The following is a 27,031-nucleotide window of genomic DNA, read 5'->3' on the forward strand; positions in this document are numbered from 1 at the left end:
TGGGATGAAGTGAGAAGCTGGGAGGTGAGAGGTGGAGAAGGTAAAGGGCTGTTGAAGGAATCTGATAGGAGAGGAGAGTGGACCATGGGAGAGAGGGAAAGAGGAGGGGCACCACAGGGAAGTGTTGGGCAGGTGAGGAGAAGGGGTGAGAGGGGAGCCAGAACGGGGAATGGAAAAGGAGAGAAGGGGGGGGGGGAAGAAATTAGCAGAACCTGGAGAGATCAACGTTCACGCCGTCAGGTTGGAGGCCAGCCAGACGGAATATAAAGTGTTGCTCCTCCAACCCGAGAGCAGTCTCATCGCAGCAGCGGAGGTGATCATGGACAGACGTGCTGGATGAGGAATGGGAGTGGAATTAAAATGGCTGGCCACCAGGAAATCTTCGAGGAATCGCTGGGTTCAGGCTGTTGTGCCACCAGTTGACTAAAGGTAAAACATCTATACTGCCACAGCTGAATAGCTCACCAATACTCATCCAGGTAGGGTCACTTTAAAGTGTGAGGTTTTTTTATCCAGAAAGGGGAGAATGACTTCTGGGTGACATTGGTTGCTTGGGGAGGGGGTGGGTGCGAAAGCAAAATGAAATCAGCTCAGAAGTTGGAGCTTCCATCGTTCACATCCACATTTTGTCGCCGTTTCCGCCTGGAAAGGTTGCACAATTTATTTCATGGAGGAACTTCTGTATAATGAAACTCACTGTGAAACTAAATTCAGAGGTCACTTGTAAGAGAGGGCCAAACCTGGGTTGGAGAAGTGGGGAGGGCCTGATGTTGATCAACAGACTTTGCTTCTGTAGGGGACGGCAATGACCCGAGAGACTCCTGACTTCCTGGCTGCTCTGGTGAAAGGGCATCACTGCTGTCTTCGTCAAACGATGAGTTGTCTGCCAGTGCAGAGTACGGCACATGATTATCTGCAAGAGGAATTGTAAGGACACACATTAGCCATCTGGCAGAGAAACTGACTGAATTTCATTAGGGATGCTTTCATTGCAACTCGAGACCAGCTCATGCTCCAAGCTGAGATTAAAAAAAACCCAAAAGTATTTAGCCTTTTAAGTGAACCAGCTTGATTTTAGAATACATGGGCTAATGTGACACAGAATAATCAAACCTTCACCACCTTAGCTTCATGATTCAGGAACTGGTACTTCACATCATTCTCTTTAATTATGTGTTCCATTGATCTGTCAACATTTTAGCTTGTGATCTACGTTTTGCCCTAAAGCTGTTCTTCTCCACTTAATACAAACAGGAAGATTATCCAGGGCAAAGGGCTCAGATATTCCCACACACTGCCAACACCTCTGATGTTCCCACTTGTAAGGAACTAACTAACCACAATACAAGGAGCTGCCATACAATCCATCTGGTCCACATTAAGTCCTACCATCCCCATTCCTTTTTTCTCTAATTCCCTTTTTCCCTGTAACTTATTCTCTTGCATCTCCATCAACTCGCTTTTGCCACTAAACGTATACTAGAGTGCACCTCCGAAGGTCTAGCTAACCGACCAGCTCATCTTTGGGAGGAGACCACAGCAAAGTGGCAAAACCTTGTGTGGTCACAGTCAGAACAACGAAAACTTTGACGACTCGCTTCACACCTATGACTGTGTGGCTAGGTACAGCTCCGACACCATATACAAGTTTGCTGTATCAAAGATGGTGATGAATCAGCACACAGGAGGGAGGTTGAAAATTTGGCTGAGTGGTGTCAAAACAACAACCTCTCACTCAATGCAAATAAGACCAAAGAACAGATTATAGACTTCAGGAGGTTCATGTGCCAGTATTCATTGGTGGATCAGAGGCGGAAAGGGTTAGTAACTTTAAATTCCACTATCTCAGAGGACCTGTCCTAGACCCATCCTATAAACAGAATTGTGAAGAAAGCATGGCGCTACCTCTACTTCCTCAGAAGTCTGTGGAGATTCAGCATGGCATTGAAAACCTTGGCAAACTTCTACAGATGTGTGGTGGAAAGTGTGCTGACCGGCCTGACATGGGAACTCCAACACCTTTCAGTGGAAAATCCTACAGAAGGTAGTGGTTTCGGCCCAGTACATCGAGGGTAAAACCCACCCGACCACTGAGCACATCTACATGAAACACCGTCATAGAAAAGTAGCACCCATCATCAAAGATCCTCACCACCCAGGCCGTGCTCTTTTCTCGTTGCTGCCATCAGGTAGAAGGTACAAGAGCCTCAGAACTTGCACCACCAGGTTCAAGAACAGTTGTTACCCCTCAACCATCAGGCTTTTGAATAAAAGGAGATAACTACAGTCATTTAAGGACTCTTTTATTTTGTTATTTCATGCTCGTTATTTATTACTGTTTATTTATACCTGCATCTGCACAGCTTGTTGTCCATTGATCATTTACAGTTACTGTTCTATAGATTTGCTAAGTGTGCCTACAATAAAAGAATTTCAGGGTTGAGTGTGATGGCGTGTATGTAGTCTGATAATAAATTTTGCTTTGAACTTCACATGTGTAGTGCAGAGTATATTGACTGGGTACGGAAACACCAATGCCCTTGAATGAAAAATCCTACAAACAATAGTGGATAAAGTAGTCCATCATGGATAAAGCCCACCCAACCACTGAACTCATCTAAAGAAATTGCTGTCGCAGGAAAGCAGCATCCATCATCAGGGACCTCCACCAATGAATAACATGCTCTCTTCTCACTGCTGCCACCAGGAAGAAGGTATTAGAGCCTCAGGGCTCACATCACCAGGTTCAGGAACAGTTATTACCCCTCAACCATCAGGTCCCACACCACCAGGTTCAGGAACAGTTATTACACCTCAACCATCAGGTCCTCGAACCAAACAAGATAACTTCACTCGCCCCACCACTAAAATGTTCCCACAAGCAATGGACTAATTTTCAAGGACTCTTTATCTTGTGTGTTTGATATTTATGATCTTATTTATTTATTATTATTAATTCTTCTTTTTGCATTTGCACTGTTTGTTGTCTTCTCCGTACTGGTTGAATGCCAGAGTTGGGCAGTCTTTCACTGAGTCTGTTATTCTATAAATTTATTGAGTATGCCCTCAACAAAATGAATCTCAGGGTTGTATAAGCACTTTGATAATAAACATACCTTGAACTTTGAACATGCAGAATCTTTAGGGGCAGCGTCTGAGGTCAGGATCGAACCTGGGCTTCTAAAGCATTGAGGTAATTCACTGCATGCAGATCAGTGCACACACAACGTACAGAAGTGTTGATCATGGGAATGAAATCACGGCATCACATTTATAATGTATCAAGACCAGCTAAATCCTACCCATACTCTAACTACACCTAAGTAATTACCAGAAGTAAAAGCCACAATGTAAAGGCTTCACGTAAAACACCAAGGGAACTCGAAAGGAAGGACTTGCTTTCTAATGCCACATTATGCTAAACCTCAAAAAGTCAACTTATCCAATGCACTGCTGAATGCACTCCTAATATTTACATGCAGAAAGGATTTGGATCCAAGACCATCCCCAGCCAACAGATATTTTACGGTTTCTCTCATGCAAAAGTTATCGAACTTTCCAATAAAAATCAGTTCAAGTGAATTTTCTTTTGCTTTCAGTTAATCTGCAAGTTCTTGCCATTTACATTACTACCTTTTACAATAGCTCAGTCTTTTAACTCTGTATGAGCAATTGGACTATATTTAACAAAATCCCCCATAATATCACACACATGGGTTTTATGGATCCTAGTGGAGAGAGACATAGAGAGGCCAGACTTCTACAACACTCGTTCAAAGGTTCTCAGCAGTATCTATTAGGTCTGGGAACACAGTCTACATTGCCTGAAAACTTGCAGCTAGGCAGGATGTCAGAGAGTAATTCCCCTTCCCATTCTACCCAGCTGTCCTCTGCCAAGGAGAGACCAAACATAGAGCATGTGTAGACCAGCCAAGTGTCTTATATTTACAAATGTGTGGTCTACAACCCACAGATGCATGAACACTGACTTCTCCAATTGTGGGTCACCTGCTGCTTTCAGCAAACTATGTACTTGTGCTCCTGGGTCCAATTATGAATCTGATCTACTATCCCACCGAGTCACATGCAATCTAACATTCTAGATGAGCCCACCATGAGGAATTGTGAACCTTGTGGAAATCCACATGGACAACAGCCACTGCCCTATCCTCATCTACCAACTTGGTTGTCACTCGAAGAACTCATAAGAGATTTGTCAAGACACGACTTCCCAAGCATAAAACCATGCTGACTATTCCAACTCAGACCCTGTCTCTTCAAATGTTGGTAGATCCCATCCCTCAGCATCCCCTCCTGCAATTTACCCGTCACTGACCTGTAATTTCCGGGTTTGTTCTTGCTACCTTATTCACCAACTACGTGATCAGGAGTTAGCCATAATCAATAATCAATCAGTCATCATCACTAAACATCTTCATCGCAGTGCCCTCCAAATGCGTGGGCAGCCCGTCTATCAATATCACTACTCCGTTCTCAATTACAAATCCGTAATTTTCAAAAACACTCAGAACTGCAACACTTCAAAAAAACACTAAACATTACACTGAAAGATGATCAACGATGATTCCACTTTTAAATGCAGGAAATACTGGCTAGTGCTGAGATGAATCCTGCTTTGTGAATTTTGGAACTTTCAGAGATGGCTGTCGGGGAAAGGAGCACCTTCTTACATTGGACTTTGTAGCAATGGGAGCACCCCAGTTTCAGGAGTGTTAGATTAAGCGAGCTGAAATGGGGTGTAGAAATGTTATTTTTCTTGTAGTGTAACTTTTCTATGCTTGCTTATACTTTTATATCATCCATGCATATGTAATTTTCTGTGAATTCTCAAGTAATTACAATACAGTTACTTCTGTATTTTTCTAAATGCTTCTTAGTTTTGTGTAGCAGCTGTTAGAACACTAGAATCTGGCTTTTTTATGTTAATAGTTATCACTGGAAATTTTGTTATCTCTAGTCTGAGCATGAGAATGACACGACTACTTTATCTTTTGACTTTGTTCTCTCAGCTCTCTCTTTTTTCCGTTCTTGTAACATTTAAACAGTCATAAGCAACAAGCTTAATGCTTCGCTCTTGACCTCTGAGGTACCTTTGGGTCACAAAAGTATCAGGATCTAACAAGCTCCTTTTTCAGTCAGACTTGATCCACTTCCATGGATCACGAGTTTCACAGGGCACTACATCAGCACTGTTCCCTCAGTCATGCTTCGATAGAACACTAGTTTAGGCACCTCAAGATTGTTGCTAATTAACACACCATGCACAAGATTAACAAGAGTGGCCCCACTAGCCTGCCTAGCCATTTGACGTGATCACAGCTAAAGCAGGCCAAATTTACCACTTCTGTGCCAGCTTCTCATAGCTCTCAGTTCTCTGATTTTCCAAATATTTCTCTTTCTCACTTTAAATATTTCTAATGATCTGGCATCCATCACCCTCTCGGGCAGAGAATTCCATTTACCACTTCCAAAGAAATTTCAACACAAAGTCGATATTGATGCCAGAGGAATTCTATGGTTCAAGGTCAATAAATCCAACCACACCCTACATTCTACATCTGCTTGTCAGAAGCTTTTTTGATCATGCGTACAAGGAAAGCTACAGAACACACAGCGCTGTACAAACCTCTTCGGCGCATTTGTATAGCTAGGGTGCCTAAGACTTTTACACAGTCTTGTATTTGCTAACGTGGACCGGAGGAGGAGTTTGTAAATCTGGTGGGATTTGGGAATGGAGAGGATGGAGTGCCGGGGTGGGGGGTGTAAACCTACCCAGCCCTGAGACACCAGGCAAGGTTATTTGATTCCAAACAATTGGTTTATTGATCATTACAGAATGTCTCTCTGGTGCTTCTTGGCCCTTCCCCTCTCCTTTCTCCTTTTCCCAACCATGATTCCTCCCTCCCTGTCCCCTTCCCACTCTCAGTCCGCAATAAAGACCCAAATCAGAATCAAATTTATCATCACTCACATATGTCATGAAATCTGTTGTTTTTCTGGCAGCAGCAGTACAGTGCAATACATAAAATTACTATAGTGCAAAAATCTTAGGCACCCTGGCCATCTCTCTCTCTCTCTCTTTCTCTCTACCTATCTGTCCGTATCTATCATTATCTGTATCTATCTATCTGTGTGTGTGTCTAAGATTTTTGCACAGTACTGTACATGAGCATTATACTTGAATACTTGAAGCTTTCCTGATTTAAGATTCATATGATTTATCATCTGATCACACCACACGGTCACAGCAGCCTGACAGAACGATAAAAGAATCATTGTGCATTGGATCAAGATGTCTCCTGCAAAATCTAAATGACACAGCAATGATTGAAGAGATATACTTATTACTTCTTATTCCTTGTCAACAAGGAGCAACATCACTAAATGCTCTCTATTAAATACACACATGATATGTAGTCAGAAAACACATGAAATTTAGCCAGAAAATTCTGGGTAAGATCTGTGAAACTTTCATACTATAATCACAGACAACAATAGCAAGGAATGCCAAGCAGCTAAAATACCAGCTTACCAAATACCAAGACATATGCTTGTAATTTACATATATAAATGGACAGCCCAGGCAATTTACATGCAAGGAATAGTAAGAATACGTACGACAGGCTGAATAGTCTTACAAAAGGGCCTAAGTTCTCTCATGCTTTAAAACAAAACAGCCTTTTACATTTAATATTAAAATAATCCAGTCACTTTAAAAAATCTATAGCACATAGTTTAATTTATTTATGTGTTTCCAAAGGGTATCAATTCCTATAGCCAGGTCAGGGAAAAACCTATACTCTAAAATTAGCGAGACATTACGACATTGAGGGCATGAGATCATGCCATGCAAGAGGTGGCTTTGCAAACCACTGTGCCTGTGCCAAGATTTTAAATGAACTATCATACGTCAATTGGCTACCATAACCTTTTCCCATGGGGAGCATTTCACTTTTCATATATATACAAGAAAAGGAATGCATTTCCAATCAAAAGTGACCACTTTTTTTTTAATCTGATTTTCCTTCCAATCCTTCTTGACTATTACCTTAATTCCATACTGGCAGGAGCCATTTCTCCTTCCCGCTACTCTATCAAACCCTTCAGATATGAATATCACCCCTCTGCCTTCTCAGCTCACAATAGATTTGTTTCTCCAATTTCTCTACGTAATTGAAGTTCCTCATTCCACAAATGTCCAGCTATAACTCTTCAATGAGATCACCACATGACACGTGTGATACAAACTGTATTTTAAAATCAATACACAATGCACACATTTTATTACTTTAATTGAATGCTTTTGAGGTGGGAATAAAAAAAAATAGAAGAGGGAGTTCATTACATAAGACCATAAGATATAGGAACATAATTAGGCAATTTGGCCCATTGCGTCTGCTCCATCATTTCACCATGGCTGATCCATCTTCCCTCTCAGCCCCAATCTCCTGCCTTCTCCCTGTATCCATCCCTTCATGCCCTGACCAATCAAGAATCTTATCAACCTCTGCCTTAAATATACTTAAAAACTTGGCCTCCAAAGCTGCCTGTGGCAATGAACTCCACAGATTTGCCACTCTCTGGCAAAAGAAATTCCTCCTCATCTCCATTCTAAAAGGATGTCCCTCTATTCTGAGGCAGTGTCTTCTGGTCTTAGACTCTTCCAGCATAGGAAACATCTTCTCCATATCCATTCTATCACTCTTCCAGCATAGGAAACATCTTCTCCATATCCATTCTATCACTCTTCCAGCATAGGAAACATCTTCTCCATATCCATTCTATCACTCTTCCAGCATAGGAAACATCTTCTCCATATCCATTCTATCACTCTTCCAGCATAGGAAACATCTGCTCCATACCCATTCTATCAAGGTCTTTCACCATTTGATAGGTTTCAGTTAGCACTCGCCTCATTCTTCTAAATTCTAGTGAATACACTCTGAGCCATCAAACACTCCTTGAACAAGAGTTCAATCCTGGAATCATTTTTGTGAACCTCCTTTGAACCCTCTCCTGTTTCAGAATATCCTTTCAAAGATAAAGGGGCCCAAAACTGCTCACAATACTCCAAATGAGTGCTTTATGAACTCTCAACATTATATCCTTGCCTTTATAGCGTCTATAAAAAGTATTCACTCCCCTTGGAAATTTTTGTTTTATTGTTCTACAACATTGAATCATAGTGTTCTTAATTTGGCTTTTTTGACACTGATCAACAAAGAATACTCTCTCACGTCAAAGCGGAAACAAATTTCTACAAATTGGTCTAAATTTATTATATTATTAAACACAAAATAATTGATTGCATTGATTATTCATTCCCTTCAAGTCAGAATTAAGTAGATGTGCCTTTGGTACCAATTATAGCCTTGAGTCTGTGTGGATAGGTCTCTATCAGCCTTGCATATATGGACAATGTGATTTTTCCCCATTCTTCTTTAATAAATTACTTTATAATAAATTTCTTTAATAAATTACTCAAACTCTGTCAGATTGCATGAGATCATGAGTGAATAGCCACAAATTCTCAATGGGATTGAGGTCCGGACTCTGACTCGGCCACTCTGGGACATTAACTTTGTTGTTTTTAAGCCATTCCTGTGTAGCTTTGGCCTTATGCTTGGGGTCATTGTCTTGCTAGAAAACAATCTTCTTATAAGTCACAGTTCTCTTGCAGACTGCATCAGATTTTCCTCCAGGATTTCCCTGTATTTTCACTTTTCCCCTCTATCTTCACAAGCCTTCCAGGGCCTGCTGCAATGAAGCATCTCCACAGCTTCACCACCATGCTTCACAGTAGGGATGGTGTCTTTTGATGATGTGTAGTGTTTTTAGCTTACACCAAACATAGCGTTTGATGGCCAAAAAGCTCAATTTTGGTTTCATCAGACCTTAGAACCTTCTTCCAGTTGACTTCACAGTCTCCCACATGCCTTCTGGCAAACTCTAGCTGAGATTTCATGTGCGTTTTTTTCAACAGTGGCTTTCTCTTTGCCACTCTCTCATAAAGCTGCCACTGGTGTAGCCCGCAGACAATAGCTGTTGTACGTGCAGTCTCTCCCATCTCAGCCACTGCAGCTTGTAACTTCCCCAGAGTTGACATAGGTGTCTTAGTGGCCTCCCTCACTAGTCCCCTTCTTGCACGGTCACTCAGCTTTCGAGGATGGCCTGCTCTTGGCAGATTTACAGCTGTTCCATATTCTTTCCATTTCTTGACGATTAACTTAACTATAGTCCAAGTGACTTGGAAATTTTCTTGTATCCATCTCCTGACTTGTGCTTTACAATTACCTTTCTGTGAGTTGCTTAGCGTGTTCTTTTGTCTTCAAGGTAAAGTTTTTGCCTGGATACTAACTCACCAGCAGTTGGACCTTCCAAATCCAGGTATATTTTTACGACAATCAACAGAAACACTTTGACTGCACATACGTTATCTCCATTGAACTAATTATGTGACTTCTAAAACCAATTGGCTGCACCAGTGATGATTTGGTGTGTCTCATTAAAAGGGGTGAAGTTTTAGGCAATCAATTATTTTGAGTTTTACACTTGTAATTAATTTAGATCACTGTGTGGAGACCTGTTTTCACTTTGACACAAAAGAATATTTTTTTCTGTTGATCAGTGTCAAAAAAGCCAAATTAAATCCACTGTGTTGTAAAACAATAAAACATTAAAACTTCAAGGGGGGGGGTAAATACTTTTTATAGGCACTATATATTCTAATCCTCTTGAAATGAATGCTAATATTGAATTTGCCTTCCTCACCACAGACTCAAACTGCAAAATAACCTTTAGAGAATCCTCCACAGGGATCTTTTTTATATCCCAGTAATTTGCCGAAAACCGAACTGGAGATACCAGAGCTGCTGGTTTTGAAAACAAACAGGAGAAAATCGGCAGATGCTGGAAATCCATCAACACACACAAAATGCTGGAGGAATGCAGCAGGTCAAGCAGCATCTATGGAAAAGAGTATAGTTAATGTTTTTGGTCAAGACCCTTCGTCAGGACTGGAGGAAAAAAAGATGAGGACTCAGAGTAAGAAAGTGGGGGGAGGGGAGGAAGATCCACAAGGTGAAAGGTAAAACCAGGAGAGGGGGAAGGGGTGAAGTAAAGAGCTAAGAAGTTGACTGGTGAAAGAGATACTGGGCTGGAGAAGGGAGAAGAGCACCAGAGGGAGCTGATGGGCAGGTAAGGAGAGAAAAGGGAATGGGGGAACGGTGAGGATGGGAGGGGTATTAATGGATTTGAGAAATAGATGTTCATACCATCAGATTGTAGGCTACCAAGATGGAATATAAAGTGTTGGTCTTCCAGCCTGAGTGTGGCCTCATTGCAACAGTAGAGGAGGCCAAGGACTGACATGTCAGAATGGGAATGGGGTGGAATTAAAATGGGTGGGCACCGGAAGATCCCGCATTTTCTGGCAGGCAGAGCATAGGTGCTCGGCAAAGCAGTCTCCCAATTATGCTGGGCCTCACTGGTAGCACCGGATATTATAGATGATCCCAACAGCCTCACAGGTGAAGTCTTGCCTTCATTAGGGAGGAGGTGTAGGGGCAGGGATAGCACTTGTTCCACTTGCAAGGATAAGTGCGAGGAGAGAGACCAGTGGGGTGGGACGCATGGACAAGGGAGTCGCATAGGGAGTGATCCCTGTGGAAAGCATAACGTGGGGGTGGAGGGAAAGATGCGCTTGGTGGTGCTTACATTTACTCATTAAAAGTCAGTGGTGCTAAAATGCTTGAATGGGTGAAGCAAGATTGAGATCAGTTCTCGCAGTGTTAGGGTTATAGGTCAGAAAGTGCTAACCTTGGGCACCACACACGTCTGAAGAGCAGAGTGTAATGAAAATATCAGCTTAGTGCAGATCACACATCATCGTAGGAAATGGCAAAATCAGAAGCAAAGATCACAAACTTCTATCATAATCATTCATAAAGCTATAGATTATAAATCTGCAGCTTTAGGACATGGCTATTTGTGTCAATTTTGACAACAAAGTCTGATACAAGATCCACACCAACAGGATACCGTTTTCCATTATCTGGACACTCAGGGGTAGTGTCAGGGAGCAGCGTTTCACTACAGGGCTCATGGAAACATAAACTACTGGACACCAAATGATGCAGGGTTTTGACTGAGGCTTCAGATGTGTGTACTCAATTCTGTTCCCACCCCTCCCAGCACCCCCCGCCACAAAGATGTTGCTTGACCCACTGAGTTCTGGCAGCAAATTGCTCATTCCTTCACTAACAGTTGTTGGAGTGGGAAGCCAATTCAACAACCCTCTATGCTGGCATAAGGATAGATGAGAACCACAAGAGTACTAGAGGCTGATGTTATCGGGAATGTTAGATTCCTGCGCAGCACTGCTGCTTTGTATAGCACCTGACCGATACATTTAGGAAATCTTGCTTACCTATGATGGCCTCTTTGACACTGGAATCCACGGGCAGGATGTTCTTTTCCACAAGCTCCATGGGACCAGGGCGCTGTGCAATCTTCTCGTTCAGGTCATCGGCCAGCCTCGCCCGCTTCAGCTTCATCTGCGTGGCTTGTAGGGAGGGCTCTGCTGAAGTTTCTGCACGACATCAGTAAATGGACACTTATTTACCTCACAATCAGCGCTTTAACGCAGAGGTGGACCAACTGCAGCAAAACTCCATTTGTCCGGCCCACTGATTGATAGCACCAGGGTGGCAGGTTTCCTGGACTACAGCACCGGATGTCATTCCCTTTCAAAGTGGCATGGGATGGGGGTAGGATGGATGAGGCAAGCCAGATGCCAAAGCACTGGTGTTTCTGAATAATCAGATTGGTGCTATGGAGATTTTCCTCCAGGGAGACCACAACCTTGTCATGGTTTGAAGGCTTGCGTGCCTCAGTGATCTGAAGAGCTATGTTAACTGCTTTGGCTCTTGGTAGGGTCACCCATGCCAAACAGGTCAAAGTGTAGAAGGCAGACTAAGAGCGATCCACCAGTCTTCTAGGTTTGGGGGTTCAGCTCAGGGCTAACAAGCCTGACTAGTAAAACAAAATTGCTATGGAAACAGCAACGAGTTGTCCTACATCTGAGTGCAACGGTATTCCTGAGTCTCCACCCAGGATTTGCGTCACTAACAGTAGTGAAGTCTGAGGGAAAGCTACTGATGTAACATCTTAAGAGATGGGGGACCTTCACTGCTGCCCTAAACAGCAAATGTAACAGGCAGTGAAGCAAGCAATGGAGTTTTACTGTAGATGAAATATCATGGCATTTTGAAGAAAATGAAAAGTTAGAATCATATTATCTTAATCCATTAAAGATTAAAGTAACCTCATCCCAAAGGCAAGTCTGAGGGAAAGACAATAGGGAGGCAGCCCATTTCCAAGTCTTCATGAACACTTAACCTTGACCCAAACAAAAGGCCAGGATAAATGCCCTTGTGTGAGACAAGTAATACACCTGAAGTAAATGAGAGGTAACTAGATGGGGGCCAATGGAGACACATCAGATCAAACTAAATGCTATGCCTCTAGGAGGGATCAATTAAAGATTAACAGATTGCTTTTATAGTCATGCAATAGGTTGGACAAGCAAACAAGAACCTGGGCTATTGACTCTGGGACAAATTTGAATTCCACTAAGGCAACTAGGATGTTTAAGTAAATTTGGATATAAAATGAAAAAATCAGTAGCAGTAACCATGAAACTGCCAGGTTGCCATTAAAACAAATGTGAGGTCCTTCAGGGAAGGTAACTAAGGTGGATATGTGTACACCAGTCAATAGTCCAACTGCTTCTGAAGTTTAGGGGCAATTTAGGAACAGATAGTATAATAAATATTTAAAGATTAGCTGTATTTGTCACTTGTACATCGAAAACTACAGTGAAATGTGATGTTACTTCAACAAATCAACACAGTCTGTGGACGTGCTGGGGGCAGCCTCCCAGTGTTGTTATATTTCCAGTGCCAAGGCAGCACGCCCTCAACTTATGAACCCCTAACCTGTACATCTTTGAAACATGGGAGGAAACCAGAGCACCTGGAGGAAATCAACACAGTCACAGTAGAACATACCGATTCCTTAAAGACAGCGACGGGATTCGAACCCCAATCTCAAGCTGGTGCTGCAAAGCATTATACTAACCATACTTGAAATGCAGTGATGCCTGCATCCCAGGAATTAATACATTTCAAACTGATATTTCTCTGGTTCTGCACTGCCCTACTATGTTGGTATCCAGTGAGGTACACAGAAAGGAATACAGACATTTTTTGAGTACCAACTTGGAACTTTAAGGGTAAATTAAGAGCAGGCTCACAAAACAACATAGTAGGATAAAAGTCAGAAACTTTAAGGATTAAAAAGCTAACATACAAATTAGAATATATCAGGAAAGGCAAGAGCCATTAACCACTATGGTATTTAGAAGCCAATTAAGGAAAACAATTTAACAAAGCAAGAATTAAAGTTCAGAATCAGAAATTGTTGTGAAATTTGTCGACTTTGTGGCAGCAGTACATTGCAATACATAATAATAATAGCATAAAAACTGTGAATTAGTTCAGTACAGATATATAAAATAGTTAGATTAAATAACTAGTGCAAAAATAGAAATTAAAAAAGTGAAGTATTGTTCATGGGTTCAATGTCCATTCAGAAATCAGATGGCAGAGGGGAAGAAGCTGTTCCTGAATCATTGAGTGTGTGTCCCCAGGCTTCTGTACCTTCTTCCTAATGGTAGCAATGAGGAGGGCAAGACCTGGGTGATGGAGGTCCTTAATAATGGACACAACTTTTGAGGCATCGCTTCTTGAAGTTGTCCTGAATACCATGAAGGCTAGTGCCCATGATAGAGCTGACTAAGTTTATAATGCTCTGCAGCTTACTTTGATCCTGTGCGGTAATCACTCCCCCCACCCTCCAATACCAGACAGTGATGCAGCCAATTAGAATGCTCTCCACTGTACATCTGTAGAAATTTGCAAGTGGTTAAAGACTTTCAGTAGAGACAGCTAAGAGACCAATAAACAGAAGGTCAATGTGTTGACTTGGCAGTTTTGAGCCATAGTTTTGTGTGTTAAAATCCTACTTCAGCAAGAGGAGATGCAAGGTGTCCACAGGTGGCTAGTTGGATGCAGAATTAATGATGTTGGTTCTGGTCCAGATTGCTCACCAGCCACACTTTCCCACATAGCTGCTATTTGCCCTGAAGAAAACAGCTGCAAACTCTGGCTTTAAAAGCCCCACAGGACTAAGCACCATCAACACTCAAAGCTCAAGAGCAACAATCTGAGTAAGCTGCTGGACCTGTTCCAACGCTGCCATCCTTGCATATGGGATAGAGAAAAGAAAATCAAGGCCCAGGAGATTTCACTTGGATTCCGAACCCCATTGCACTGAGCCTGGTGCAGAAGTACCTCACTGGGATAAGTGAGCTCAAAATTTCACACTTTTGCCCAATATTGCCCTATCGGATGGACTAAAAGAAATGAAAGTGGCAACTTTAATAATAAAAGCGACCAGACAATTAATAGGTACCACAAAATGTAATATTAATTGCCATGTATAACGCCACTCATCCTTCTGAATCAAATTCCCTTTTATCTCTATCCACAGGAAACTGGGGAAATAGTTTTTAAACCATGGAAGCTAGAGGTCTTGAATTTGCTGATGAGTCTGTTTTTTTTGCAGTAATGTAAATCCAAATGAATTTTGTAACCAGTCAATTTGTACTGGTGCTTGGTACAGTCTTAAGTCGCTTATGTTTTCAATTAAGTAATCTCAGTACTGCACCCATCGTGTTCACTCTTTAGGCTCTGCTTCAGATCCCACTTCACAACCCTTTTCAGTCAAAAAATTGTTGCTTTATGGAAATCTAGCTGTATATTGACAAACAATATTTCCTATATTAAAATCAACTAAAGTATTGAAATGCAACTTATTTAAAGATTAACCTACAAAATTGTATCAGAACCATTTGATATGTTCGTTCATTACGTGCCGTGTCATATCATGCAGGCGTTCATGATCTTTCCATGACCGTGATGGTTCTTGGCAAACTTTTCAACAGAAGTGATTTCCCATTATTTTCTTCTGGGCAGTGTCTTTACAAGATGGGTGACCCCAGCCATGATCAATACACTTCGGAGATTGTCTGTTGTCTGCCTGGTGTCAGTGGTTGGATAAGTGTGACTCTAACTGGGGGGCTAAGCAGGTGCTACACCTTGCCCAAGAGTGACCCGCAAGCTAGTGGTGGGAAAGAGCACCTTATACCTTCTTTGGTAGAGATGTATCTCCATGCTGCCACCCGTCAATATCAAGAGTTCAAATTGCAAGGACAAATGGGGAAACAAAGAGGGAGGGATTTGGATAGATTTTAAACCCCTCCTCAACAGGGCAACAGAACTGCTGAGGAAATCACTGACAAAATTCACTCAAACAGAACTGGATGCATCACTAAACAGAAAAGGTATGGAGGGATTAGAGGGATTTGATAGAAAGAAAGGCAGATGCAGTGAACCAGAAAAGCATTCATTCAGTCTTGTGGCAGTACCTGAAAGTATTTTTATGCAGGTCAGTTGTGTCAGGGAGATTTAAAGGTAAGAACAAGATTCAAGATTTGGGCATATTTATTATCAAACAATGTATAAATTATACAGCCTTGAGAATTGCTTGCTCACAGGTAGCCACAAAGCAAGAAATAACCCAATTTAAAGAAAAAAAAAGAATAAAAATAAAAGGCTAACACCTGATACATAAGAGAAACAAAAATACAAATCATGCAAACAATTGAAACAAACAACAGCATTCTGAACCAAAATTGAGCCCTCAGATTCGAACCCCAGAGTAGGCACAAAGCCTCACTTATCAGTTCATCATATTAAAGGGCAAGGAGCACAGCAGCCGGGGCAGTCTTCATAGCCTCAACACTATGGAGTTGACCATTGCAGAGAGCGAGCGAAATCGGCTCTCGTCCTGACCGACACACTGTCTTTTCAGTCTAGCTAGGCCAGCATTTAAATTGACCATACAGTGGAACAGCGAAAGGCTCCAGCAAACAAAGCAGAAGTGCATGAACATTCGGCAGAGTAACTCGAATTCCCTTCTGATTTTAAGGCACACATGCGTGTTTCAGATTTTTTTCCCCTCTTCCTACTTGCTTTAACAGTATCTCTTGAAATGAGCAGAGGACTGAACACAGGAACGAGAAAGCCGGTTATTTAGCAGCTGTACTGAGAAGTTTTAAGTATTACTCCTTCATGCACAGTCTTGCTGCAAGTGTGAAGCACAGCCTGTAATACAATGCCAACCTTCCCAGCAGCACGGTCCTGCTGGGCTACGCTCCCTATGAGAATTGCCAGCTCACAGTACATCAGCAATTCACAAGTGCACATCGACCAATAACTGTGCCAATACTCCAGTGGAAGTACTCTCTCCACAACCACCAATTGTTCTTCCTCCGCACAAAGCAGAGGTACAAATTCTGATCTGAAACTCTCCCAATTCATTCCTCTGGCACTTTTCAATGGATGGATCTAGAGTGAGGTGATCAGAATAGGAACATCATACTGGATCCTGTGGTACAGTCTTCAGCTAAAGAAAATTTCCGGTCTTAATTTGCCAGAAACATGATAACAGAGCAGCAAGGCGTCTGGGATCTTGGCAAGCAATGGGGCCCAACAGTCTACCTCTTCAACCAATGACATTTCACATTCAGGAAGAAAAACTGATGGGAGGAACATGGTAAATCAGAGTTAAATTAGGGGGAAAAAAGGGAAAATGAAGAAAATGAATACATTGATGATAACAAGAGGAAACCTGATGAAATTTTACAACCTGACATGTTTGAAATCATCAATAATTCAGAGAATTGAGAATCTGTGACCCAGAATGGAGATGCTGATGGGTTCTGCATGAATAATTAGCAATTCATTATTGCACCATGGTTGTAAATGACCAACTTCAACTTTTGGTTGACTTACAGGGAAAATGATCACAAGGGGAACTGATGTCAATATGTTATTGTATGATGTGGTGCAGCTAAAGAATAGGTTCTGGGGATTCTCAATACCTGCTGGTTGCCTTATTCCTCTGAACTTGCTGGCCAATTTGTGGTTTCACAATTGTGTGTATTTAATGATTAAAACAGAAGGAAGCCATTCAGCCCAGAGGCTTCCTACAGAATATTCTCATCAATCCCATTCCCCATCTCCCTATTTCTCTGCATCTCTGCAATTTATCCTCTCACTTGCCCATCAGTACCGATTCTTTTAAATCTAAGCAAAGGAAACTATCAGGTATGAGGGGATTAGCTGTGGTTAACTGGGTGAAGAATCAAGTGTTTATAACTAGCATAGGTATACAAAGCAACACACACAAGACGCTGGAAGAACTCAGCAGATCAGGCAGCATCTGTGGAAATGAATAAACTGTCAATATTTTGGTGTGAGACCTTTAGGAGTGAAAAGGAAGGGGGCAGACACCAGAATAAAAAGGAGGGGAGGAGAAGGAGGACCAGCTGGAAGGTAATAGGTGAAGCCAGGTGGATGGAAAAGGTAATGGGCTGGAGAAGTAATCTGATGGGAGAGGAGAGTGGACCATGGGAGAAAGGGAAGAAGGAGGGGCACCCAGTGAGCACACTTTCCACCACACGTCGATGGAAGTTTGCCAAGGTTTTTGATGACATTCCGACTCTCTACAGACTTCTGAGGAAGTAGAGGTGCTGTTGCTTTCTTTGCAATTACATTTATATGATGGGTCCAGGACAGATAGTGACACCCAGGAATTTAAAGATACTGACCCCCTCTACCTCTGAACAGTACTGGCTCATCACCACTGGTTTCCCTTTGCTGAAGGCTATATCAGTTCCTTGGTCTTATTGACACTGAGTAAGAGGTTGTTAAGACACCACTCAGTCCAATTTTCAGTCTCCCTCCTGTGTGCTGATTCATCACCACCTTTGATACGGCCCGCAACAGTGGCATCATCAGCAAACTTGTATATGGTATTGGAGCTGTATGTAGCCACAAAGGAGGGGTCAGGTGTTCTTTCACTCCACTAGCCTGCAGGTCACCCTTGGGCAAGGTGTGCACCTGCCTAGCCTCCTGAGCAGGGTCCCGTGAAGCCACGGGAACAGCTGGTGGATGGCTGCATGAGCAGTTGGTTATCACAATCCTGTTTATGTGACCACGAACACGAGGCAGCCAATCTCTGAAGATAATGGCTGGGGTCACCCGTCTTGTAAAGACACAACCCAGAAAAAGGCAATGACAAACCACTTCTGTAGAAAAATTTGCCAGGAACTGTCATAGTCATGGACCATGAGTGCCCACAACATATGACAAGGTACATAATAATGATGATGATGAATTCTGGAGAAGATGGTGAGCTAGAAAACTGACAATTTCTGGAGTCTGTACATTCAGTGAGGTGGACCTCATAGTATATAGTTTATGATTATTTGTACTATTGTTTTTGTTTGCTTTTAATTCTGTACAGAGAGCGCTCAGAGAAACCGGCATCAAATTCCCTATATGTCCCCTCATACGTGGCGATAATAAAGGATTCTGATTCTGATTCTCCACGATTTCCATTTGTTTTGAAAGATGGCTTGAGAGATGGTGAACACACTGGGTATGACCTTCTATGGTTCCATAGATTCTGGAGTTGCTCACATGGAAATGGAGACAGCAAATGTGACCCCACTAGATAAGAAAGGTGGGACAGCCAAAAATTGGAACTGCCAACCTGTTAGCCCAAGAGTGATAAGAGATGTGTTGAAATCTATCTATAGTCACCTTGTAGAATTGAGCAGACAACATTAATTTATGCAAGATTTCAGTTTAATTAATCTGTGGGCCTCTTTTGAGGAAGTGAATAATGGATGAGAGAAAAATGAGGAAATGACGTACTTATATTTCAGAGGTTTGCTATGAAGTTCCGCAGAGGAGATTTATCAACAAGGCTAGAGCTCAGAATTAACGGCTTGTTCTGACGTAAACACAGAACTGGTTATTAGACTGAAAGCAAAGAAGTTCCTTCACAGTTCCTTCTCAGGCTGACAGCCCAACTGGTGGGTTATTAAAGGGGTTTGTACTTGGGCCCCAGCCATTCATAAGTCACATCAATGATTTGACTGAAGGCACCAAATATTACATTTATATCCTTAATGCTGACTGTACACTAGGTAGGATTGTGAGTAGAAAGGGAGACGTAGAGCTTCAAGGGATATGGGCAAACAGAATGAGAACACAGAAATTTATGGAATTCATTGCCACATACAGCTGTGGAGGCCCAATCATTGAGGGTTTTTAAGGAGGAGATTGATGGGTATCTAATTAGTCAGGGTATCAAGGGATATGGGAATAAAGCTGGAAATTGGAACTCGATGGGAGAATAGTTTAGCTCATGGTGGAGTGGCGGAGCGGAAGCGATGGGCCAAATGGCCTGCTGCTGCTCCTTTGTCTTGTGATCTTGAAAACGGAATACAATGTGGAGGAACTTAGACATCCATTTTGGTGCACAGAACAGAAGAATATTTGTTGAATAGAGAGAGATGTAGTAGGCAGCTAATAATCTGGTTGGATAGCCGTACAGCTATTGAACCAATTGGTTGCAACATGCTGTACTCAGGCTCAGCCAAAGTCCTCTATCAGCAGATCGATTTGCCTCAAGTTTTTTGTTCCCCAGCATTCTGTTGGAGCATGGCTAAACTGTATTTCATCTCTGTTTCCTTAATCAAGTTGAAAAGTCTCAGCAGTTTAATAAAATTACCTAGTCTCAGCAATTTTATGGAACTAATGTTTTCAATGGCTAAATAGGAAACTTACAAAACTCAACAATATAAAATGGAAAAAAATATTTAAGTTTATTTTAATTAGTTCTGGCCGTATGTACACATTTCCTTTTAGCATTTCAGGATGTTGCACTCTAAGATTCACAGCAGTTTTAAGTAGAACATGCCATAGAGGTGTATGATCTCATCCATCTTACCTTCCAGTATGTGCATTCTGACCAATTCTGCTCTCTCTGGACGTGACCGTATCTTTCTCTTTAAATAGTCTTCAGTCTGCAATTTTACAAAAACAGTTGGTTACACTGAGGATCCAGGAGGTCCACAACGTTGACACATCACAGTGTCAAAGTTACATCTATGAACTGTGCTGATATTCTCCCTAGCAGATTAATTCACCAGATGCTTTCTGCGCAGTCGAGCAGTTTAAAGCTCTCAAGGCCACAGTGGGTCATCTTGCTCCTCTGTTGCGCACTTAGTTTGTGGACTGAACCCAGCAGGAACTTTTTTTTTAATGGCATTGTGAACATTAAGTGGTATAATGTTGCAGCTAGAGAGCTGCTGCTTTGCAGCTCTAGCAACCAGGTTCAATTCTGACCTTGGCCGTTGCTGGAGTCTATAACCCCATCTACCCTCTCCCCCTCGTGACTATGTGTGTTTCCTCCGGGTGCTCCAGTTTTCTCCCACAGTTGATTACTGGGTCAGTAAGTTAACCGGCTGCTGTAAGATGTCCCTAGTGTCACACTAGGTATATAGTGTATATGCAAGTGATAGAATCCAGGAGAGGGTGGGGAGAAAGAAAATGGGATTCATGTAGGATAATTGAAAATGGGTGTTGATGGTCAGCAGAGACACAGACACTACAGCGTCTGTTTCCATGTTGTGTCTCTCTCTGCCGCCGTTTTCCAAGAATTATGACAATAGACAATAGGTGCACGAGTAGGCTATTCGGCCCCTCGAGCCAGCACCACCATTCAATCTGATCATGGCTGATTATCCACAATCAGTACCCCGTTCCCGCCTTCTGCCCGAATCCCTTGACTCCGCTATCTTTAAGAGCTCTATCTAACTTTTTCTTGAAAGCATCCAGAGAATTGGCCTCCACTGCCTTCTGAGGCAGAGCAATATTTCTTGCAGACTAAAAGTGCGTTCTTGTGTGCTTTCCGTAGCTAAAGTGGCGTTCTGCACACTGCAAAGTATTTATCTTTTAAACATTTTAGTTTCTAAGCAATTTTTTTAACCCTCCACATCTGAAGCAGGTGAGATGATAGAGATAGGTAAATATGCAAGGCATCAGTTCCATGGGATGTGTGCCCTATACTTAAGGTCCATTCATAGCACCATTAAGTTTGCAATTTAAATTACAGAATTTAAGAGGCAATGGGCCATCTGCAGTGTGCTTACATACTGAGGTCTAACAATGCTGCTGTTTTCTTTTTAATGCATAAGCTTTCTCCAACTTTTTCTCCATTCATTTGACAATATGAGCTTAGGCATCACTCTAATTTTAAGGCAGTGGTGAGCTAGATTACTGAGCTTCTGCAGCTTACAAGATGGTAGTATTGACACAGTCCTACTGGCTAGGAGCTCCAGGTTTTGGACCAAGCAACAACGAAGGAATGCTGACCTATTTCCATATTCAAGTACTGGGAAACTCGGAGTGAGTCCGGTAAGCAACAGCACTCCGACACAGGAGTGTCGCAGGCTGCAGATGCAGGAAGTGCTGTTGAAGCCACCTTGGTAAATTGCTGCCAGATGGAGCCACAAAAAACAGTGGCTGCAAGGGCAAGAGATGGGGCACCCTGCAAGGAGAGAATTCCACAACTTCTCAAAGCCCCCTCCCATAACACACAACTCAATAGAGTGAAGGAATGGTCTGCACTTGTCTAGATGACTGCAGCTTCTTTGACACTCAAGCTTACTACACCCAGCACAAAGCACCCTACATGACTCACAACCCCATCCACTATTTGGTGGTGAGCTCCCTGTGACAAGCACTCTCTGGGAAAAGAATTACTCTTGAATTGCTCATTTGACTGTTAGGTTCATCATCCTGGGAAATCTTTACTGCTATCTCAGGAACACATCTCCATTAGGTTGCTCTTCAACCTAGAAAGAAGCATGCTTATTTGTTTATAACAGTTCAGTGGTGGCTTTGGCAAGAACAGGTTTCAACTCACTAACAAATGTTTTGTGCTCAAGTCTGTGCAAAAAGGCAGAAACGACATTCAGTAACAAGATTTAAAAATTGCTTACCCGTGCCCTCTCCAAGCTTCTCCTCTGTTCGTGAAATGCAGCAGGGCTCTTCAGAGCTGGAAGAGTGAGAAAAGTTAAACCATAGCAACAAACTTCAACCTTCAATGCATCAAAACATCACGATACTTCACAAGAGCACAATCAAATAAGGATAGTCTGAGTCAGACAGCGTGGAAACAGGTCTTTCAACTCAACCCATTCATGTTGACGAAGGTGCCAATCTGAGTTCATCCCATTTGCCTGCTTTTGGCCCATATCCCTCTAAACCACGGGTTCACAACCCTTTTTATGCCATGGAGCCCTACCATTAACCGACGGGTCCGTGGACCCTGTGTTGGGAAACCCTGAAACCTTATCAATCTGATGTTTTTTAACATTGTAATTGAACCTGTCTCGGGCACTTTCTTTGGCAGCTCACTTCATGTACATACTGCTCTTCATGTAAAGAAAAATGCCCCCATCTTCCTATTATCCTGCTGCCATCTGCAGGGAATCTATATGTTTTTCCCGTGACTATGTGGGCTTCCTCCAACAGTCTAAAGTCTTACAGCTGGTATGTAAATTGGTCATTGTAAATTGTCCTGTGATTAAGTTAGGGCCTGCCGCTGTCTGTAAGGAGTTTCTATGTTTTCCCCGTAACTGTGTGTGTTTCCTCCGGGTGCCCCAGTTTCCTCGTACAGTCCAAAGACGTACCAGCTGGTAGATTAATAGGTCAATGTAAATTGTCCCGTGATTAGGCTAGGATTAAACTGGGGGATTGCTGGGTGCTGTGGCTTGAAGCAGTTATTTTGCACTGCATCTCAATAAATAAGTCTTTCTTCTCTCAACTTAAGCTTATGACCTCTAAATTAAGATTTCTCCACCTTGCAAAATAAAACTGACCACTCAATTTATACATGCATCAAATTAATACGAAACCCAATTTCCCTCGGGATCAACAAAGTACGTCTGTCTGTCTGTCAGTCAACAGATATGGAGCCATGCAAGATAGCAGGTAGGACCAGTAACTGTCACAGTGAGGTGTTTTAGAGAATTGTCAAGAGAGGAAGTGAGGGACAGAAATTTTTAGAGAAGGAATTCCAGGGCTTTTTTAGAGTGTATTGCCATTGGGAGAATAACATTCCATTACAGATTGTAAAGTTAATGGACTTTACAAGTCCTTCCTGTTGTAACCCCACACAAGAGGTGTAAAAGTCTGGATAAAGACGCCACTCACCACTACAGTGCGTAGCCCTAGGTAAAACCAGCAACAAAAATAATTTGAAACACGAATTCCTAAACCATGAATCTTCTTTGTAGGTTCCAAAGCTCCTGTTTGACTTCTTTTGGGTAATAATGGGGACCCCTGTGAGTTGTTCAAGATGATCAGAAAGGTATGAAAAATTAAAATATTGGATTAGGGAGATGCAAAAGCTTAAAATTGAAACTGGGAGTTGTTTAGGGAGTGCCTTTTCACAGAGCGTACCACAGAGAGCTGTGAATGCCAAGTCAGAGACGGGTTTTTGGATTGTTGGGGGAAATCAGTGGTTATGGTTTTCAGTCATGAAAACAGGTGTTAAGCCTGAAAATTAGATCAGGCTGTTTACCCTGATGCTATTCCCTACGCCCTTTCAATCCAAATCTGGAACATCTTCTCCCAAAACTTCAATTATTCATTGAAAACTTATACAATAGAATTTTTTTCTTTTATCAGCAAAGTTACTGGGTGGAGGGGGGGGGTATACCTAGGTATAAAGTGATCAACCTTATTACATGGGTGGACCAGTTCAAAGAGGTTAAAACTTTGTCTCCTCTTATGTCCATCATATACACGTTAATGCTGAGTTCAGTAGCGCTATCTGCATTTTATTTCTTTATTTAGCGATATGGCTCAGTAATGGGCCTTTCTGTTCCCAAGGAGCCTGCACCATGTGACCAATTAACCTACTAGCCTGTACTGCACGTCTTCGGAAACCGGTGCACGTGAAAGAAACTGGAAGAATGTACAGACTCCTTACAGACAGCGGTGGGAATTGAACCCGGTTCATTGGCACTGTAAAGCTACATGCTAGAAAGTGATCCAGACTGAAAAGTGGGTTTTATAGTGGTGCGGCACACGCCCAGTCTGAGACAATTTCAATGACTTCCACTGCAAAAACAAATCTGTCCCCTAACAACCTCACAGACTCCAGCCCTGTCCTTTAAGGTGGAATTCATAATACATTAATTACGAATTGAGGAAGTAGTGGTGTGCGCTCCGCAGCAAATAACTGCAGCTCATCATCTACTCCCTAATGTATAGAGCAAGATCAGATGCAGAGTTACACCTCTGTCTTACTCCACCCATCGCAAAACGCATACACAAACAACTCCTTACACTAGAACAAGACACTGTTGAACACAAGATGCCAGGAACCAAGACAAACACGTCACTTATACTTCACCACACACGCAATGCTGGAAGAACTCAGCAGGTCAGGTAGTATCTAGGGAAAAGGGCACTGTCGACGTTTTGGGCTGAGACCCTTCAGCAACGTCCTGCTGAAGGATCTCAGCCCAAAGCGTCAACAGTTTGCAGCCTGACCTGCTGAGTTGCTTTAGTACTTAAAAGAGGAGTTTCTGTTTTAAAGATTTAAATATACGAATTATTTTGGCCTGCAACACACCAAACAATAGTAAACTGGATACATACTTTAAGGGAACCACTTGCATTATTGTAAAAGGTGATGTGCTGAACTAATGGACTGTTGCTTTCAATAGGGCAGCTACGGCCAGGTTAGTTAAATAGCAGCCTCCTGTGCTGTATTGCTTTATGATCCTAATCAATAGCTGAAATGTGCAAAAGTGGTCACCACTCTCTTCCGTTTCTCCACCCGTAAGAAAAGCTGCACTTCCTCTCCACACTATAGTAACATCACGCGCAGGAGTACCAGGCTCTATCCTACACCCCCTCATCCCTACGCTCAGCAAAATGCCTTTGGGGGAGGAGATAAAGCTCACAGAATCGAGACACCGGCATTTTATAATTTGAGTTCAGTTCAGCGCCGGAGAAAAGATCAATTACACACAAAAGAATTACCTGGATATGAAATGCAAAATAAGTTAAATATTTTATGCAGCAACTCTAGATGCGGTCTGGCAACCAGAAACTATAACCCAAAGGATTTAAAAAGTATTAGAAAATTACCTTACATTCTTACATTTTTTACAGGTTTCCCATGAGTCAGTCCAAGTTTCAGAAAAGTAACATAACGGAACACAACAAAATCAAAAGCCAAGCTTCGTACTATCAAGTGAGTGAGAGATTTCCTGTTCTATGGGTGATACTTGTTTCAAGCCATACACAATGCCACAAGTAATGTAGTGCCTATGCATGTCTTCTTTGAAGAAAATTAGCTGTATGCAAATATAGTGCAAAAGTTATGCTCAAAGGCCTAGATTTTTATATAAGCCACTTGTATTAATGCAGCCACACTCTGGGAGCAATAATCATCTTTGTCTAGAACAAGAAAACCAGAAAGGAAGCAGGTACTGTTAGTGCCTACATGAGGTAGGCAGATAAAGGAGACAGGCTACAATTTAACAGACACCAAAATTGGTTTGAAAATAACAGGAGGAAGAAGTGCAGGAGAGTGGGAAAAAAAGCTTTGGGATCCTAGGAAACTAGAAACTGGTCCAGATTTCAAGAGCGGTTGAACCACCTTACCAAATAAATATTGCTAAACCAATGTGGTCAGACCACACTTGGAGTAGCTTGGGGCTCATTATCTAGCAAAGGATGTGTTGGCATTGGACAGGGTCACAAGAATGATGCCAAGAATGAAAGGGCTGAATTACAAGGAGCATTTTATGTCTCGGGTCCAGGACTTGCTGGAGTTTGGAAGAATGGGGGAGGGTGGGATCTCACTGAAACCTACTGAATATTGAAAGGCCTAGATAGTGTGCCAATGATGGGGGCATCTAGGACCAGAGGGCACAGCCTCAGAATACAAGAACATCCCTTTAGAACAGAGATGAGGAAGAATTTCTTAGCCAGAGGCCAGTGAATCTGTGGATGACAAGTCATTTGGGCATATCTAAACTGAGGTTGGTAGGTTCTGGATTGGTAAGGGTGTCAAAGGCTATGGGCAGAAGGCAGGAGGATGGGGTTGAGGGTTCAGGGGGATAGCAAATCAGCCATAATTGAATGGTGGAGCAGACTCAATGAGCCAGGTGGACTTATTCTGCTCCTATGTCTTATGGCTATTGCCAGGCTTTAAAGTACCAACATTTATTGTAATTTAAAAAGTACACACACAAAATAAAACAATTGGATTCCAATCATTTCCAAAACATGTGAGTAAACAGAGGAAGAGTTTGGTTCAGGTATATGGGAACAAACCATTCAGCCTGATTTGCCATTTAATGAGATTGCGTCTGATCTATAAACTTTATTGCCATCATTTGGCATTGAAGGTTCACAGTCAAAACTGAGTGACACAACAGGCTCACAAATAGAGGTCAATGAACCACAATATTTTCAATGCATAAGGCTGCCATTTGTACATCACCTCAAGAGGGGAAAACCCTTCTTTTAAATTTAAAATGCAAAATTGTCTGTTATAACACGCCCCAAGTTCAGCAGCTGCAATTCCAAAGGGGAGACTGGGTGGCAATGACTGTAAGCAAGTTCCCTGGATGTGGTGAAATTGCTGAACTTGCTAAGAAATATGGGGAAATTATAGAAAGTCTTATATTTCTTTTGTCAAGCAATAAAGCAGCTTGGCTATTTATCTAATTGTCTGGCAGCCTCCCCCTTCCTTTTCAGTACTGAAGAAAGATATCAGCTTGAAATGTTGGCTGTTAATTCATTTCCAGAGACGCTACCTGACCTGATGAGTTCCTCCAGCATTTTGTGTGTGTTGCTGTCTAACCTTCTACCACTTTGCAAATATACAATTCCACTTCAGCCTTACTATTCTGAATTGGTGGCTTTCTCTAAGTCCA

General features: G+C 42.2%; 1 protein-coding gene across 9 annotated transcripts in view; it reads right to left on the reverse strand.

The window, feature by feature from the left end:
- LOC132383017 (myocardin-related transcription factor A-like) overlaps nucleotides 1–27,031 on the reverse strand; it is a 216,309-nt gene that overhangs the window by 21,659 nt on the left and 167,619 nt on the right. For all 9 annotated transcript variants that reach the window (XM_059953712.1, XM_059953713.1, XM_059953714.1 and 6 more), the window contains 4 exons: nucleotides 22,067–22,122; nucleotides 20,011–20,086; nucleotides 11,450–11,611; nucleotides 741–913 (listed from right to left, as the gene is read on the reverse strand). In XM_059953712.1, the coding sequence (XP_059809695.1) occupies nucleotides 741–913; nucleotides 11,450–11,611; nucleotides 20,011–20,086; nucleotides 22,067–22,122 (467 nt within the window). The remainder of the gene's footprint in view (nucleotides 1–740; nucleotides 914–11,449; nucleotides 11,612–20,010; nucleotides 20,087–22,066; nucleotides 22,123–27,031) is intronic.

Source organism: Hypanus sabinus, chromosome 29 (assembly GCF_030144855.1).
Source record: "Hypanus sabinus isolate sHypSab1 chromosome 29, sHypSab1.hap1, whole genome shotgun sequence".
Taxonomy (NCBI): domain Eukaryota; kingdom Metazoa; phylum Chordata; class Chondrichthyes; order Myliobatiformes; family Dasyatidae; genus Hypanus; species Hypanus sabinus.